The 17,189-nt window shown below is 41.6% G+C and overlaps 1 protein-coding gene across 1 annotated transcript in view; it reads right to left on the bottom strand.

Moving 5' to 3' along the window:
- KL (klotho) overlaps window positions 1-17,189 on the bottom strand; it is a 70,535-nt gene that overhangs the window by 18,031 nt on the left and 35,315 nt on the right. The window contains exon 2 of the mRNA XM_075592135.1: window positions 726-1,236. Coding sequence (XP_075448250.1) covers window positions 726-1,236 — 511 coding nt within the window. The remainder of the gene's footprint in view (window positions 1-725; window positions 1,237-17,189) is intronic.

Consider the following 17,189-nt stretch of genomic DNA (forward strand, 5'->3'; position numbering starts at 1 on the left):
CGGACTTATTAAGGGTTACTTAGGCTGCAAATATTTAATGCAGCTTTAGAATTGTATAGAATAGACTTACTGTAAATAAGTTTCATATACCTATGAGCAAGATCCATAAAAGCAGCAATACGAGTTAACGTTTAAAGAAAAAAATATTTTTTATTACTGGTTTGACGCAGAGGGTCTCCGGAGCTGAACCCCGTTAATGCCAGTTCATGGGATCCACTGCTTCCAGAGATACTTATGTCCGTAGTGGTGCTGGTATCCCTGCAAGCAGAGAAATTGTGATCCTTAATCCAATGGCGGCGTTTAAATGCCCTGCGTCACGTGGGCCAATAAGAAGCTGTGATGTCATACAATGCATTTCCTATTGGCCCGCGTGACCTGGAACTTTAAACTCCGCAGAGATACCAGAACCCCCTTCGGAGGTAAGTATCTCTGGAAGCAGGGGGTCCCCTGAGTTGAAATTAACAGGGTTTAGTTCTGGAGACCCCCTGCTTCAAACATGTAATAAAAAGAAATATACATATATTTTAAAGATAACCCATAACCCATATTGCTGCTTTAACATACAATAAGGGAGTATTTGGGGCTGTCTATGCTAAATCTAGAACACGTGACTTAATTTAATTAATACAATTATATAGAAACGATCATTTTTAGCAAACAATCCAGTTGGAGTGGCTAACTTTTGTGTTTCTTGTTAATTATGTTTATGCATTTATTTACTGTACCTTTTAAAGTTTCCATGATGAAATTCTTGAGATAATACATGTACTTTGCATCCTCCCTCTTAGTATTGCCAGAGAGAAACCAGCTATTTTCAACAATAAATATATTCGGTTTATTGTATTCCATCTTTATCCAATATAGGATCTTCCTTAGGTTCAAGGATTCCACTTGTCTAAATTTCATATCTGGATCTAGCATCTGAAAACTCAGGTTGGGTCCAAAAGAAAGAGCAAAAAAGTCAGCCGTGCCTTTAATGAACCTTTTCTCTTGTTCAGTAAAATCAGGGAGAAGAGAAGACAGATTGTTCTTCATGGACTGAGGATAGTCCCCATCTACAAAAACAGGTTTAGCAAACCATCCCAATGCAAAGTCCAGAGACTTCTGACATTCCTTCATGTTATGATCCGTCATATTCATTGGGTTTATCCAGTGAGAAGCTAGAGCTATAGAAACTTGGCCTCCCTGCACAGAGCGAAATAGTTCATTGTAGAGATGCCAAACACCAGCATGAGCCTGTTTAAAAAAAAAAAAAAAAGACATTAAATATTTTGACCGCAATTTCTTTTTTTTTTTTGTTATACATAATGTTATAATTGACATTTTTATGATTTGGATCTTTTTCAAGTGATGTCATTTTCCCATTGTGGGTTATGGGTGAAATGAAGATCGGGATGCTTTACTGGTTATGTTTTTCTAATTGAAGGGGTACTGGAGTTCTGACCAGAGAAGAATACATGTATCTCTGCAGTGCAATAAATAATCCATCTTTAATAAAAGAAGTTGTCCAAAAAAAAAAAGGCATGGTGTTTCAGTCAGTATTCAAACACCAGTCTTAATACTGTAATTTCCCAATCACCATGTGTAGTTTGTTATTGGTCTCCAAAAAAGATAGCAGAACTAAGTTCCTGTAAGGTTCCTCACAAGAATGGGTTTACTATAGCAGGTAAAATTCATGTTCACACACATCTGCATTGTATGAGGAGTTTCTTTCCTTATAACCCTTTGCTATGCTTATGTCTAGTTCACCCTGTTCCCCTGTGTGTACTTCTTGCTTCTTCCTGTTTCAGTTATATTAAAATTAGAGATGAGCGGATTGTTCGCCAAAATCCGAATCCGCCGCATATTGACCAGTTTCTTTCATCTGCGAAAACCCGTGAATCAGTCCCAAAAAGGCAGATTTGTGTTTTACTATCAGTAAAAATCAGACGGATTGGAAAAATCCGAGCGGATATTGTACCTCGGACTCCATCTTGAATCAGAGTTTGTATTCTTAAAAATCCGAAGTCAGATTTGAATACCTGAAATATAGTTTGCAGAGGGAGGAAGGGGATGTGGGGGATACCCTAGGAGATAATAGTGATATTATCACATACAGTAGGGCCCCGCTTTATGGTGATTTCCGCTTTACGGCAGAGGCCTGGAACGGAACCCGCCGTATGAGTGGGGCCCTACTTGTGGCGGTGAAAGGGTTCACCAGGCCAATAATAAAGGTATTATGCCCGGCTGGTTAACCCTAAACCGTGTTGGGACTGAAGGGGTTAATTGTATGGCCACCACAATGCCATGTTTCCCCTATACCCTATCTCTATTGTCCCTGATTTGCAGCTCGGAAGCTAGCTGCAGTGTTATGAATGAATAGGAAATGTGTAAACTATATTCGCGACACAAGGGAGAGCTTCTAGTGCTGGGTCAAGCGTTAATTGCATGTGTACCTGCGAGTAAGTGGCTGCATTGAAGATGGGTATCACTTCGGCTGAACCGCAAAGTCAATTGGATAAGTGGTCTGCGGTCTAGCTTAAGTGCCTGAGCGCCACAATGTATCCAGCCATTTTGTTATCCACTTAATATGAATTGGTGAAGTGCGTCTGCGGTTACCGATCAAAGCCAGTACGGATACATTGTATGCCGGCTTGTAACCCAGAACGATTATAGGTCAAACCGCAACCCACATCACAGAGCCCATTCAATTAAGTGGCTAACTTGCGCTAGGAAGGAGCTAGAACTCTAATTTTTGGAATACAGTTAGTTAAAAATGTCACCCAAACATACATATTGTTTTTATGTCACCCACACATACAGAAAGGACATATAAAAATAAACTGGGTTTCAGTTATGTTTTAAAATGTAAAAGCAGGAATCCTTTCCTGCCAGTCCGGCAATGAATCCATTAGCATGTCAATGTGTTAAGGGTGGATGAGCTGAGGAATTTTTCATCTCCATACTTCAATGGGCACCCTGCTGAGTTGGTGCCCCAGTGTCAAGAGAAGTCCGGAGTTGAAAAGCCTCAGAGACCCTAGGTGTCAGGGTGGCCGGATTATTGCAAAGTACCAGATATCAGTGCAAAGTATGGGCTATCAACACTTGGTAACCAAACCCCAGACTTACTATCACCAGGTAAGGGGTTGGGCCCGGTATGCTAAGCAGCTTAGGTGTCAAGTTAGCACATGCTTTGAGCAAACCGGGAAGCAACTTCTGCCCTTATGTGAGCTACTGGCAATTCTGGGATAGGTGGGAAAAGTTGTTCCCATGGGAGGATTGGCTAGGTATGTTAGAGATAGGACCCTTAACCCTATAAAAATGCCTGCAGCCCAGTCCTAGTTAGATTCATCTAAGATTCACCAAGATACGTCCAAGTTACAGCGTCAGCGGTTCCGGAGTGTGAGGGGTTAACAACATCGTAACCAAGGATCGTGCTCCTCTTCCAGAATTCGTTTAAGCTAAGGATTCCCGAACGAATCCTGTAAGGACCCAACGAAAATATTCCTTTCGGCGGAGATATAGGGGTGGCAAGTTGCGCCCCTAGCCAAGGATTGTCGCACGGCTCAAATCGCGCACCCACTTGCATGCGTGCAGGGGTGCCCAGAGACTTTGTTTTCAAGTCATTCATTCCATGGACATTTAATTTAGTTTCCCCATCCCAGTTAGTGTTTATTAAGTGTAATTTTGAAGATTTGTGTGTTTGTCTTAAAAGGAAATAAATTACAATTGATTATGCCCTCCTTGTTGTGCTCAATCCAGAATCCCAGTATTAATGTGTTGATGAGACCTGGTCTACCATGACAGGCTTATTTACTATGTGTTGATGAGACCTGGTCTACCGTGACACTACCAATTATTTGCAAATCTGGCATAACTATTATATCATATATACAATCAAAGTCATTATGATCCATATTTCAAGTGAATACAGGCAGTCCTCGGTTATCCAACAAAATCTGTTCTGGAAGTAGCGTTGGATAGTGAAACCATTGTAAAGTGAGTCCCATGTTAATCAGTGGCAGTGAGCGTTGGATAACGCATTAAGGCGTTGGATAATGCATTCCGGCGTCGAAAAATGGCCCTTAGGGTTGCTTTCTAAAGCGTTGGATATGCCATTCGTTAAAGTGAAACGTTGGATAACAAGGACTACCTGTATGCAGTAAGGTGCCTTATAGCACCATGGGCCGCCTTACATCTTAGCACTGTTTAGTAAATACAGCTCTATATGTGTATAGTTCAAAATTCCAATTGTTGTCTTGTTCCAGGACATATGCAAATTTGCCATAGCTTTAAATAGCTTTTAGTGGACCAACAAGTGAGTTATTCATAAATTTTGAGTTTTGAAGCATCCCAACTCTTTTATTCATGTGTTCTGGAAGTCATTATTAATGGTGGTCCATTAAAAGTTACCACAACCTATTGTATGAGACTCTTGCATTTGTGATGCTATAACTTAAAGCAGCAGTCCAAGCTACTAGTTTTTATTTATTTATTTTCCCTTTAATATGTGCATCAATACAATCCACACAATGATAAGTAATTATCTAAGTTGCCGATCGATCCGTTCTCCTGTGATCGATCAGTGAAGATTCAGCTCGGGTTCACTAAATTGCTGTCAGTGGAGCAGAAGAGGACCAAAGATGCAAAAGTCTGTGGGGAAGATCATGTGACCAGGCAGTCACTAGATACAATTGGTGCACTGCTAGAGAGGGCAGGGCTCCAAAAGGGGTGTGCCAGAGCCTGTTTGAGAAGAGGAAGGGGACTTCGTGAATGGTTACTATAGAAACAAAAAATGCTTGTTACATTATAATACATTAAGAAATGTCATATCATACAGAGTTTATTTTTTAAATGCTACACGTATTTTCTCATAGTTCAGAACTGATTTATTTTAAAAACACACATGTAGGATATTGCTTGGTTGCAGCTTTAAAGAAATAAGACTACTTTAGCAGTTCTGGAATAATATCAATTTAGGTTCTGCACAAGTATGAATAAAGTTTGATGCGTACAAAAGGTGTAAATTCTTCATTGTCCAAATAACCAGTGCTCCAAATGATGAAAGCATATAAATAAAGCTTAAAGTAAGCAGAATAAACTTGTTCAGAATCTGTGGACTTGCCAATCATGGATTGCAGTGCCACCTGTGGACAACACTTTCAGCACACTTTTTCATTACAAGCTATTTTGAGTTAATATACAGTACTTAAATATAATATACTTAAAAACCAAACAGATGACACACTGACTAGCTGCTGTTGGCCGTTTTTGCTCATGAGCATAATTAAACAGATCATGTGCTGGTTCGCTACAAATTTAGAAGAAGAATTTGAAGATGAGACTGAAGAAATTTGTTTGTTCAAGTGCAGGTACTTTTGAACCTCTATACAGATGTAGATGACCTTATTACCCCCCATTAACGCACAAAAAAAAAGTTAAAATGCACTTGTTTTCAATAGCACTACTGTTAACGACCATGCCAGTGACACTGCGTTAACTGGTGCAATAATGCCTGCCACGTCTGTAGATGTACTGTTATTTGTTCATACCCCGCCATATATAGAACAGAGAAGTTTAAGCCACTTTTTTGCTCCTACCTTCAGAACAATATAACATTACACACTGAACGTTTGAACAGACCCCATAGGAATCATGCCCACACTGCCCACACTTTAGAGGGACTTAAAGTGGAACCAGGGCCAGAGAATAATAGTCCAAGGTGACTTGGCTACACCAATATTAAACACATATTTGTATCACTAGCTGTGTTTTTAACCCTTATTTACTGTTTTTTAGCTGTGTGCAAATGATATGAATATTGCAACCTTTTTTTCAAACATGGAATTCTTAGTAAGTACAGCAGCAATTAAAAAAAAATGATCGCCACAATCCCATTTTGTTTTCAATGCAAATTTTGACTGCATCAATATTGAAGTTTAGTACAGTTAGGCCTACAGGTGTTGCAAGGGTTATTGCAACAACTCATAATGCAGAATATTGTGTTATAACACAGAATATCTCTGATTTTACATTGAATACAATGATGGTGATAATGCACAATATCCCACCATAACGTGCCAGCGGGTGCAATAACCCTTGCTACCTGTTCATCTGTATGTTCCTGCAATGGCAAACCAATATCAGTGTTGGCAGGGGTTAATAAATTACCCATATTTTTTTTAACATTCATTGTGCAATACTCTATATTTTAAAACCTAAATCAGATGGCTGCCAAAAAATCCAAATGAGTATAAGATTAACTCTATAAATAATTCTGAGTACAGCACCAGTTTAACTTCAACTTACCCCGAGCAGCTTAGACAAAGTACATTTTATACAAGATGTCTTTGGTAAAATGCCACCCTTCTGGTTCTCTTATCTGTTACAAATAAACCCTATGGCATTATGACTTTAACCTTGTGTCTAGACTGTAGCACTGGGTGATGGCACTCGTAGTGCTTAATAAAGAGAATACATGTACTGGCACAGCTTAAAAACACTACTTACTCAATTTAAGGTCAAGCACTTCCAAGGAACAAATCTCTAGAAAATGATTATCAAGTTACCCATAGCTGTCAAATGAATTGGCCATAACAGAAACTCTTTGCAAATATCTATAAGCAGATAATAGGATAATATTGTGTAGCACTGTTTCCCCCTGCACACAGAAGCTACTAATGATGTCCTATACCTGTTTGACTCACAGGAGCCTAAGCCTCCGCCACTGGCAGCCTGGGTGATATACTTACAATTATCTCGGTGCAACGCCTCCACCTGAGAGGGATCCCAACAGAGTGGGAGGAGCCCCTCACAGGACACAATTCAATAATACACACTTGGTATAAAACAACAATAACCTTTCCTGACATATGAATACTCTTAACGTTCTAATGTGGTACTAATAATACAACTGCCCACGCACCATGCAAGGCGTAACCCTCCACCGTGTACCCTACACCGTGTCTACAGTTTTGTGTGAGGCTTTTGGGCACTTTACACTGGTAATGTCCACAATACAACCCCCCACCCCGGTCCTGTGGTCAGCGCTGCCACTATGTGTATGTACTCTGGTTGGTGCACTTTATAACGATACCTGCCGGGTGCTCAAGCACCCGGGCACACAGATAACTTAGCAAAGGATGCACTGATCCACGATCTCCTCCGCGATGTCCTGAACCCCGCTGGAGTTGTCCATTAGGGGTGGTCCCACCTTGAAGATAGTCTCCCTCTCTTTCTGCCAGATTAGGCCTGGTCCCAGACCTCTCTTGTCAGGATACTCAGCATCCGCTATGTCCTTCACTCTATTCAATACTAATGGGGCAGGATCCATATCTAAGGGACTGTTCCCTAAAGCAGCCAGAAGCTAAAGTAATGACTCAGGGCCTAGCTGGGGCTTAGGGTTCTTCTAGCCTAGTCCAGAGTGTCACTGACCCACACAACCTTCCCCTAGCGCCAACTACCCGATTGTGCTGAGCGCGCGAAATGTATCTTCATTAGTCCAGGACGGAACCTCTATCCCTATTGGCTGCCTATCCCCATCTGATAAGTAGCCCCTGAGGCTGCTGGGGATTGTAGTCTCCTGGCAGGCTGAATTGTATTGGCCATGGCTCTGTGTCCCTACTGCGCATGTCTGCCCTGTAAGTGCCGTCGAGCGACCTCCTGCGCACGCGTGCGCAATCCAAAATGGTGGCCCCCGCTAGACGGGTCCGCCGCGAGCTCCCGCGACCGGCTCACCTGACCAGCTGCCTGGGACATACCGCACTCTCCCTGCCAACAAGGTCCCATCAAGCTACATCGTAAAAGACAAAATTAATTTAATCCGATCTGTTTACCAACATATACTAGAAAGCACTAATTTAAGAGTTCAATAGTTAGAGGGTTAAGTACATAAATACCGGTGCTCCACATCCAAGGGATTATCTTGAAGCTATCCCTATGTTAAATTGATCCAAAGAAGTAAACAAGGAAATGGGCACTGTGGATTGTTCTTCAGAAAATGTATTACATATCAGACATATTCCAACGTCTCGGCTATCAAATCAGTCTTTCTCAAGGACATAACTCATACCTACAGATGCTTCTAGTCATGTGTTAGCATAAGTGGGTATCTCCATGCTTGTCTGAGCTATACTCACTAATACATATTTTAGTAAATATGGTAAGGCACAAATCTACTTGTGTTAGCTATGTATAGAGATTTGCGTTCTGAAATGATTCTGCGTGTCGATAATATCATTAAAGCAGCACCACGGAAACGTGTACCAGACCATCATCCCTGTTAAGCACTCGACAACACAAATGGGTTTGGACCAGTCTTCAGCTGTTTTCTTAAGACAATGATAGTAAAGAAGCGCAGCTACCAGAGTTAAAGATAAATGCTGTATGTTTAACTGGGCACTAGCAGATTAAACCCCGTAATGTATTTGAAAATGTGGTAGCAATTAATTCACTTAAAATGTAGTAGTTTGGTTACAGATGTAGGCACATTGTATGATTTCAAATCTTTTATGTTAAAAAAAGTTGTATATCTTCAATTCAGACCTACTAAACAACTGTAAGGAACCTAGAAAGACCTAGAAAGACTTCAAAAGTAATGAATGCTCACACCTTACAACACACCTAAACTTAACTTCTTAAGTTGGGGACTCAGCAGACGATTTAAATAATATACAAAGTATACTGACATCGTTCATAACCAAATTGTAAATAGACTGTGTTGGGGTTCTCAGCGGGGCAGTTTGTTTGTGATCCAGCAAGTTGTAGATATCACTATAATATATGGCAGTAGAGAACATCTGTACAAATGTGGTGGTTTCTTTGCATGCTCGCATGTACTTCTACCTAAAGCCTGATGTTTTGGAGATACACTTATAGCGCTTTATTTGTGGATGTTTGTACTGCCCCATACAGATCCCTAGTCCTACCTTTCTAGGTTTGTGAAGGATTTCCAAATGAAGATAAATGCTTTTAACATAATGACCCATCTTAACGAAGCAGTCTTCTGCCAGAAGACACTTTCTGGTGCTGGAAGACATTTTACCGCCTGCTGAACTCAATGGGCTGTAAGGTGTTTTCCGGTATGGCAGGGTGCCTAATGACAGAAGCCTGCTAAGTAAAGGTAGCCCTTTCTATGTTCTGCAGTCGCACTATAGCGCGAAAAGAAAATCTGAAAATGAACAGAAAGATTTAATTACATGAGGTGTAGAATGTGTCGTTAAAAAATAGGGAATAAGGCGGAGAAGAATGATATAAAAAGAGGACTGGTGGTAAAGGGAGAACAAAGACAGTGAGGTGATATGCATTGATTATTTTATTATTTAAAATAGTTTTTGTCGGAAAAAAATATTTTGCTGTGCTTTTAGCTTGCAGGTGTATGGATGGCATCGCTTTCCAGCTCTGCCTGTGTTTTAGGCACAAACAAAATAAAAGGATATTTCTAAAACCATTGGTGCAATGGCCAAATCTATTTAAGTACTCTCTTATTAACAGTGAATGACCGAGCTGCACCTCAATATCATATCCGATCAGTATTCCAAAGCGAGCTGCATGATACAGCTAACTTCCTTATACAGTGATGAATATTTGAAGCATACTTTAAAAAGACTCATGCCTCTAACCAGCAGAATACTGTGTGTCTGCCGTCTGTCCCAATAGGCTGACCTTCTGACAACATAGGTCCCAATGAAGTGACATGTGAAGCTAGCATGTTGTTACGACATGCAGACACAGCTTCTCCTGTAACAATCCTGGACTCTTACATGTAGGGATTATTTTCTAAGGATGAATTAAAATATTGATCACTGCATCTGGAGACGCTGCTGTTCATGGTCTTTTCTACATAATAAAAAGATGCAGCTTGTAACCGTTACCATAAGGCAAAACCACTAACTCTGTGACTATTCAATTGTCCGCGGTTTCAGCATTTCTTCAAGCTCTTTCTTCTCTAATTGGAAAGCAATACAGACAGGACTTCACTACCAACTCTGGCTCTATGTCAGCTACCGTTTAACTTGGGAACCTAACTCAGTCATTTCCTCTGCAATGTTAATGGAAAAAATCTTCTTCTTTAAAAAAAAAAAAATACATAAAGTTTTGCTTTCCCTTTATTGTCTGTGGTTGCGATTTTTTTAAGCAATAAGGAAAACTTACATCTGTTTTTATTTATGTGAGAGAAAAAAGCTAAGTATTTATCAGAATACCCAGATATTTAAATAATTCTACTTCTCTCCCTAATAAAAGTTGTCCAATCCCAAATATGGTCAATGAAAGATTGTGATCCTAATTATTTTCCTAACAGAGGCTTTCACATATTGGCATGTATTTTATATACCACCAACGTGTCTGCTCCGGAAACACTATCCTCAGATGGTAACCCCTGGTGGATTCAATGAGTGCTTGGACACCAGCACTATATTTTGAATCATCGGCCGTTCGGTTCTCCGCCTCCCTCTGCTCAGTCTGCTCCTTTACGACGCAGAGTTATGTGCATACACTACTTGTGTGTGAACTCTCCTGGCCTCATTTATTCATTTATTATTCTTTTGCATTAGTTCTCATTTATTAGCCTTACGATTGATTATTTATACATATATTTTTTTGTATGATATTATATATTCCATCCTTTTTTAGGGGGTTGGGAACGTTCTCTGTTTTTGTCTTGTTCTTTCAATTCAATTATTCAACATTATCAATGAATCCGCATTGTGCGGATTACATATCTGTATTCATCTAGCCCTGTCAGTAGACATCGTGGTGTGGTGCCCTCTATCCCTGTTATTGAGGATTCTTGTTTTATTGTTTATGCATTTCATTTTGTACAACAATTGTATTTAAGACAAGCACATACTGCATTTTAACTTATATACAAATCTTTATTGTTACATTTTTATTAATATGTAGCCATGTGTAAAATTGGTGTACATTTCTCTCTCTTGCTGTGCAGTAACTCCTGTTAAAAGGGCAGGGTTGCCAGTAGTCATCATGGAGGTTTGCCCTCAACCCCTGGTGATGTGTAAGATAGTAGCAAAGGAAGTGACAGCCTGTCTGTGTCCACTGTTAGTGACACAGAGAGGTGGGTCTTTCTGGAAGCTCATATATTGCACAGCACTTCCTAAAGTTAGTTGAGTTCTGTTGGTGTCTGACTCTGTTCAGGAGAGTCATGTGGAGGTCTGCAACAGTGTTGCAGTGTGTGATGCAATAGCTGTGAGTCTGTGCAGCTCAAAGCAGAGAGACAAGCTGGTGAATCTCCCTAAGGGGAGAGGTGGAGAGCAACTCTATTAGAGGAGAAGGAACCTTCCCAATGGAGTGCAGCAAAGGAATGAGCGGCTGAGTACGACCGCTATGAGGGGTAGTCTGCCTGAACGTACAATAAAAATGCCCAAGTTCAACAAACCCTTGCTGTGTGGGAGTGAAGTTCTTGCACAGAAGGAGGCACCCCAGAGGAGGTCCTCATCAGACCCATCTCCCTGCGGACGCAGAGATCCTGATGAGGTGGAGGCGCTGCACTGGATATAGGTAGAACTCAAAGCACACTACCTCAGCGCCTGTCTTGCTGATATCCCCACTAACATCATGCGGGAGACTCAGGAGTCCTGTAGCCAGCAGGTGCACCACAAGACACATCCATGTAATGGGGATTGGTTAGACCAGGGGGGCGCAAACTTTTTTCCCTGCGCCCCCCTGCCGGCGGTCCCCTCTCTTCCGCGCCCCCCCTAACCACCATTGACCCGCCCTCCGGCGTCATGACGTCACGTTGTCATAGCAACGTGACGTCACATGACCTCGCGGCGTCATTTTGACGCCGCGTTGCCATGGCGACGCAAGAAGGAAGCCGCCGGAGTCACGGGTAAGTATGGTTTACAGAGGCCCTGCAGCTCCCCGGGCACTTAATTTAAGTGCCTTCGGGAAGCGCGCGGGGCCTCTGTAAACCCCGCAACCCCCCCACCGGCAGTCTCGCGCCCCCCCTGGGGGTCGCGCCCCACAGATTGCGCACCGCTGGGTTAGACCACAGGGGCCAATGTGAGATTGGGTGGGTCCGACCGGTCCAGAAAAACCATTACAAATACAATGTATATTTGTGATGCAGCTTTTTAATTCATCAAATCGATTCATTTAGTCTGATCAGCATATCTGCTATCTATCCTTTGTTGTCTAATGTTGCTTAGCAACAGTGGGGTAATTTAAACTTCCCGTATTAGTTATCCCATCATCCTTTGAAAAAGTCACATGTTGTGACGAAACGCGTCAGGACGTAGGATTTGACACTACAGATGCAGCGGACATTATGCGAACACTTCACGTATTGTATACCTCGGAATACCCATGTCATGGCGCGTGATTTCTTACAACCATACCGCAATTTAGACGCGAGTGCAGGCGAGTGCAGAAAATGGCATTTTAGTGTTCTGGTTTTTAAACACCTGAAATTGACACAGTAGCACAGTACTGTACACATTGCAATTCATTCATTTCATTTCGTTGCACACAAAGAAACAGAATCCATGAAATTCAAACAAAGCAACCGCGATAAACACGTGTGCCTGGGACACTTGGCCGCGTTAATGCCGCATGGAGTACAGCAGCGCACACGAAAACGGCTCCGTGATTTGTTCAAATAACGGCCGCTGCATCTGTACGTCATCCCGCATGAGTCTTTTGTGGTCTGCTCAGACTAAGAGCGCTCATCAAGACTACCAGGATTCCAAGCAGGCAGCCTGTAACAGGATCTTAGCTGCATCACGCCACCTCCGGTCTAAATGTCTAGCTGATTGGTCCCTCTGCTCACGCCGTGAGCTTATCATCTGAGGACGGTGTTTCCGGAGCAGACACGTTGGCGGTGATATTTTATTCACAAATGCTGTTTTAATTGCTTAATTTGTAAGTGTGTCTTTTCCACCCCCATGTCCATTGCCCTTCTATTTCAATTAAATACACATTTATATGCTATGAAGCGTGCGCTTTCTGTTTTCTTTTCTATATATATGTAGCCCCTTTTCCCCGTCATTAAAGGAACTACCAGTACTGCGGTTACCTGTTTGGCTACCAGAAGGCCTGAGCCCTGCCACTGGGCGCCTGGGGTGATCTTTCATTCGCCTCGGTGCAGAACCTCCACCTGTGAGGGATCCCAACATGATGGGATAAGCCCCTCACAGGAACAATACCAATAACAATCACACACAGGGTATATAATAACTGTTTTTACTGAACGTAGGATAATCAACCTGTACCCCACAGTATATAGCCCACACACACACAACCCTAGTACCCAAGAGGAGTGTCCCCAAAGTACATTGGGTGCTAGGCACCAATACCCTGATGTCCTTCCCCAATGTAAGGGCCCACCCAAAAGTGTGTGGAATAACGCTATCCCGTGAACTTTTGGTGCACTTGTTGGGGTACCTGCCCAGGGGCTCCAGCACCCGGGTACTGATGAATACCAGACGGGGATCCGCTGATCCAGCAACGTCGTTGTCCGCGATGGCATCCGCCTCTGCGTTGGGCGAACTCCCGCTGGAGGGTCTCACCTTTGAAAGTCTATTATTGCAACAGTGGTCCAGTCCAAGACCACAGGCCACAATCACCGCATGACTTCTCACCGGTGCTATACTCTGACTATCAGCAGCTACTGGGGAAATGTCCACTGATTGCCTGCAGCCGTCCCCGTCACGCAGCACCACGGATAAGAAGGGGACCTGACATACATACATACATACATACATACATACATACATACATACATACATACATACATATAGCCATAAAGAAATCCTCACAGGAGTGATAAATGGAGCACAGCAGCGGGAAAAAGCTGAGATACGGCACACCAATAAAAAATGTAGTTCAATTTATTGCAAAGTGACAAAAATAGGGCCAAAAGAACGCTCTGACGCGTTTCAGGCAAAGCCCTTTGACAAAAAGAGTAGTACATATATATATATATTCCAAAAATAACTTACATATCTCTGGATATCATGAACAATTAAAAATAAATCACCACTATACACAACTGTAGAGAACAGTGAAAATGTTTTTGCTTTGTGTGGTGTTTACAAGTACATTCAAATAACATTAGTGTTCATTAAAATTATATTGTCTCATCTATGTTTAGGTTGATAAAAGGAATTGTAAATACATACAGACATCCGAATCTTAAGCATAGTTCTCTTCTGAGAGCGGAATAACTTTATTTATTGAGCTGTAAATAATTATTTTCTAACATAGATACCAACAGAGCAATTCATTTTAAATAAATATTACTGCTTACCCTAGGCATAAGAGTTAGACGAATAATAGCATTAAATCAATCTTTTTACCTCTGATGCATTTTTAAATGTTAAAATAGAAAGTATAACAATTATTTTTTGACAATCTTAAAATGTAATGCACTTTGGGGGCACGTGTTGCACTCTGGCTTAGATTTATCAGTGGTATTTTCTCATTCGGGATGGATCAGTGGAGGAATTAAACCAATTTGTAGAAATACTTTGAACTTCAAACTTAGTAGAGATGAAGTCACTTTCTTGGAACTTCTTATTAAGAAACAGGTAGATATTATTGTTACCGATTGTTATAGAAAGCCTACAGCGTATAATCAGCATATTCCTCCTTTGATCCATAGTAGAACAGTTGGGCAGTTCGATTTTGCAGTAACTGCTCCACTGATTAATTATTTGAAAACCAATCTCACACTCTGGCTCAGAGATTTAAAGAAAGGGGATATTCTGAGAAATGTATAAGTCTTATGTAGGTCTTGGACCCCCACCCTAAGTAAGATTGGATCTGCTACTCCATATTATGCAGTGATGCGTACCTGTGAGGTAAAAAGAGGGCTGAGTTGCTCCGTGGTGGTGTGGGGAGAACAGGACAGGGTTTACAGGGTACCTTATTCGTGGTTGCAGTGCCTCCAGTTAGCATGGGTCCTTTGGATGGAAGGCTGGTCCATACTAACACCTTTCTTGGTTCTTAGACAGTGAAACACACTGGTGATGGTACAATGGTGTTTGGTTTTTAGGTTCTTGTATTGTATGTTCTGATCTTACAGCATTGCATAGCTTTCCCTCTGCTTGGTGCTCCTCCTGAGGCCTCGTAATGAGACCCAGAGTAGCTGGTACTCACTCCACAGGGGGAGGAAAGAGACACACCTACTTTAAGGAAAGTGCCAGTATTTATACCCTTGGGTGTGATTGTAACTCTGCCCCCTAACAAGACAGATCTGGATACTGACAGGCCATCACATCCAGTAAGTGACCCAATCAGTATCCACCCCTCAGGCTGACACTCTCTGGCTTTTGCTAAGCCCGCCCTTGGTACATCAAATGTATCTAAGGCTGCAAAAGCACACAAGGCCCTTCTGAAGGAATTAACTCATCCTCTGCCTGCACCTAACAGGACTTACACTGGTAGGGCCCAGGAAAATAGGTAGCGGCCGGGAGGTTATGCTACACATACAAATAGGGTAGTCAAGTGTACAAAGTTGGCAAATGTCAAACTACTAAAACAATTGTGAGTTGTATGTAAGGGAAATTGTCCCAATCCTCAGGGCTCAGCTGTGTGTGGAAATGACTTGATTGAAGTCTCAATAGGCATATATCTGGTCATGGGAGCATGTATTAAGCTGTATGAGGCTCTATATAGTATTATATCACAGTGTTTCCCTCTTGACTACAATAATGCCAAAGATATTTTCCCTCTTGACTATAATAATAGATCAATAGCACAACTGGTTCCAGTTCATATGAACAGTCAAATGATTACTATCATTAGAGGGTTGATCCAAATGAGCAGTTGAATGATACTGTATCAGTAGGAATATACAAGATATTCTACGTGAAATACTTCTATAATTGGTATGTATTGTTCACAAGCTCATATTTCCTCATGTCCAATATATATATCTTCCATCCCATTTGCTTTGTTTTTAAACGTTGCGCTTTAGTATATTTGTTTAATTTGTATTGTGTTTACCTGTTCATTATATGTTTTTAATGCCACTTATTTTGTGTTTTGTTTTACACTGAGTATCTCCATTGTGCCTTATACTCCTTAGCTTTGCCCAGATTTCCCCATTATATATGCTATTAGTTTATCCACTATTCTACAAGCAGGCTATACTATACAAACACGCGATATCCATAGAGCGTGTGACGTCACCAGGGGAGGCGGGAGCAAGAGTCTGTGGCTCCAATGCTATTCTAACAATTTAATTATTCATTCAGGCCTTGCGCGATTGGCCGATAGGGCATCCAATGGGAGAGAGGTCTCACCAAATCACGCGATAGAAACAGAGCGTGTGACGTCACGGTTGGGGGCGGGAGTTATACTACATAATGGAGAACTCAGCAGACGCGCAGTTACTCTTTGATAAAGGGACAACAGTCCTGAAACGCGTCAGAGTGTTTGTATTATACTTTTGATGACCACCTAATAAAGCAGTTTTTATTGGAATTGGTGTGCAGCCCCCATTATCTACTACAGCAGTGCACCGCCGACGGACCCCACGGGACCACCCCCCACTTACCTAAAACAATTGTGATCCTCAATCTAATGCCAAGTATAAGAGTAACAGTATTATTGATTGTAAGAGCATTGGTAGAATTTATTTACTGCACTGTCCGCGTAAAAAGGTGTACTTAGGCAAAGCTAAAAGAGAATTAAGGAGACGTGTTCTTGTACAAAAAAAAAATACATTCTTAATAAAGTCAAAACAAGTAGTGTTGCAAGACACTTTAATGCAGTCCATAGAGGTCAAATTGTTTTGCTCAAATGCATTGCTATTGAGCAAACCAAAAAAGGCATAGAACATGGGCATAGAACAAGGCGATTTATATTTAGATAAAGTCCTATTACAGCGTGAAACCAGATTAATTTAATCTCTTAAATCGCGTTGCTCCTCATGGCATTAATGAAGAAATCAGGTATGATAGTTTTTTTTGAAGGAAGAGCCTGGGCACTACGGATTTCTGCTTGTGAACAAAGATTTATTTAGCCAATGTGATGACATTTCGGCCCCTACGGCCTTTCTCAAATGCTAATGGCATGATAAAACCAATATTAAACAGTGTCTTATATACACCCTCCCACATGTGTCCACGATTGTCCGTGATTGTCCTCCCTTAGAATATAGGCAACATGCTTTTCTTCCTGTTGATCCTGCATCACAGCATCTGAAGGCTGGAAGATGCCCCATGATGACATCACAGATGACGCAG

The sequence above is a fragment of the Ascaphus truei genome, chromosome 3, assembly GCF_040206685.1.
Source record: "Ascaphus truei isolate aAscTru1 chromosome 3, aAscTru1.hap1, whole genome shotgun sequence".
Classification (NCBI taxonomy): Eukaryota; Metazoa; Chordata; class Amphibia; order Anura; family Ascaphidae; genus Ascaphus; species Ascaphus truei.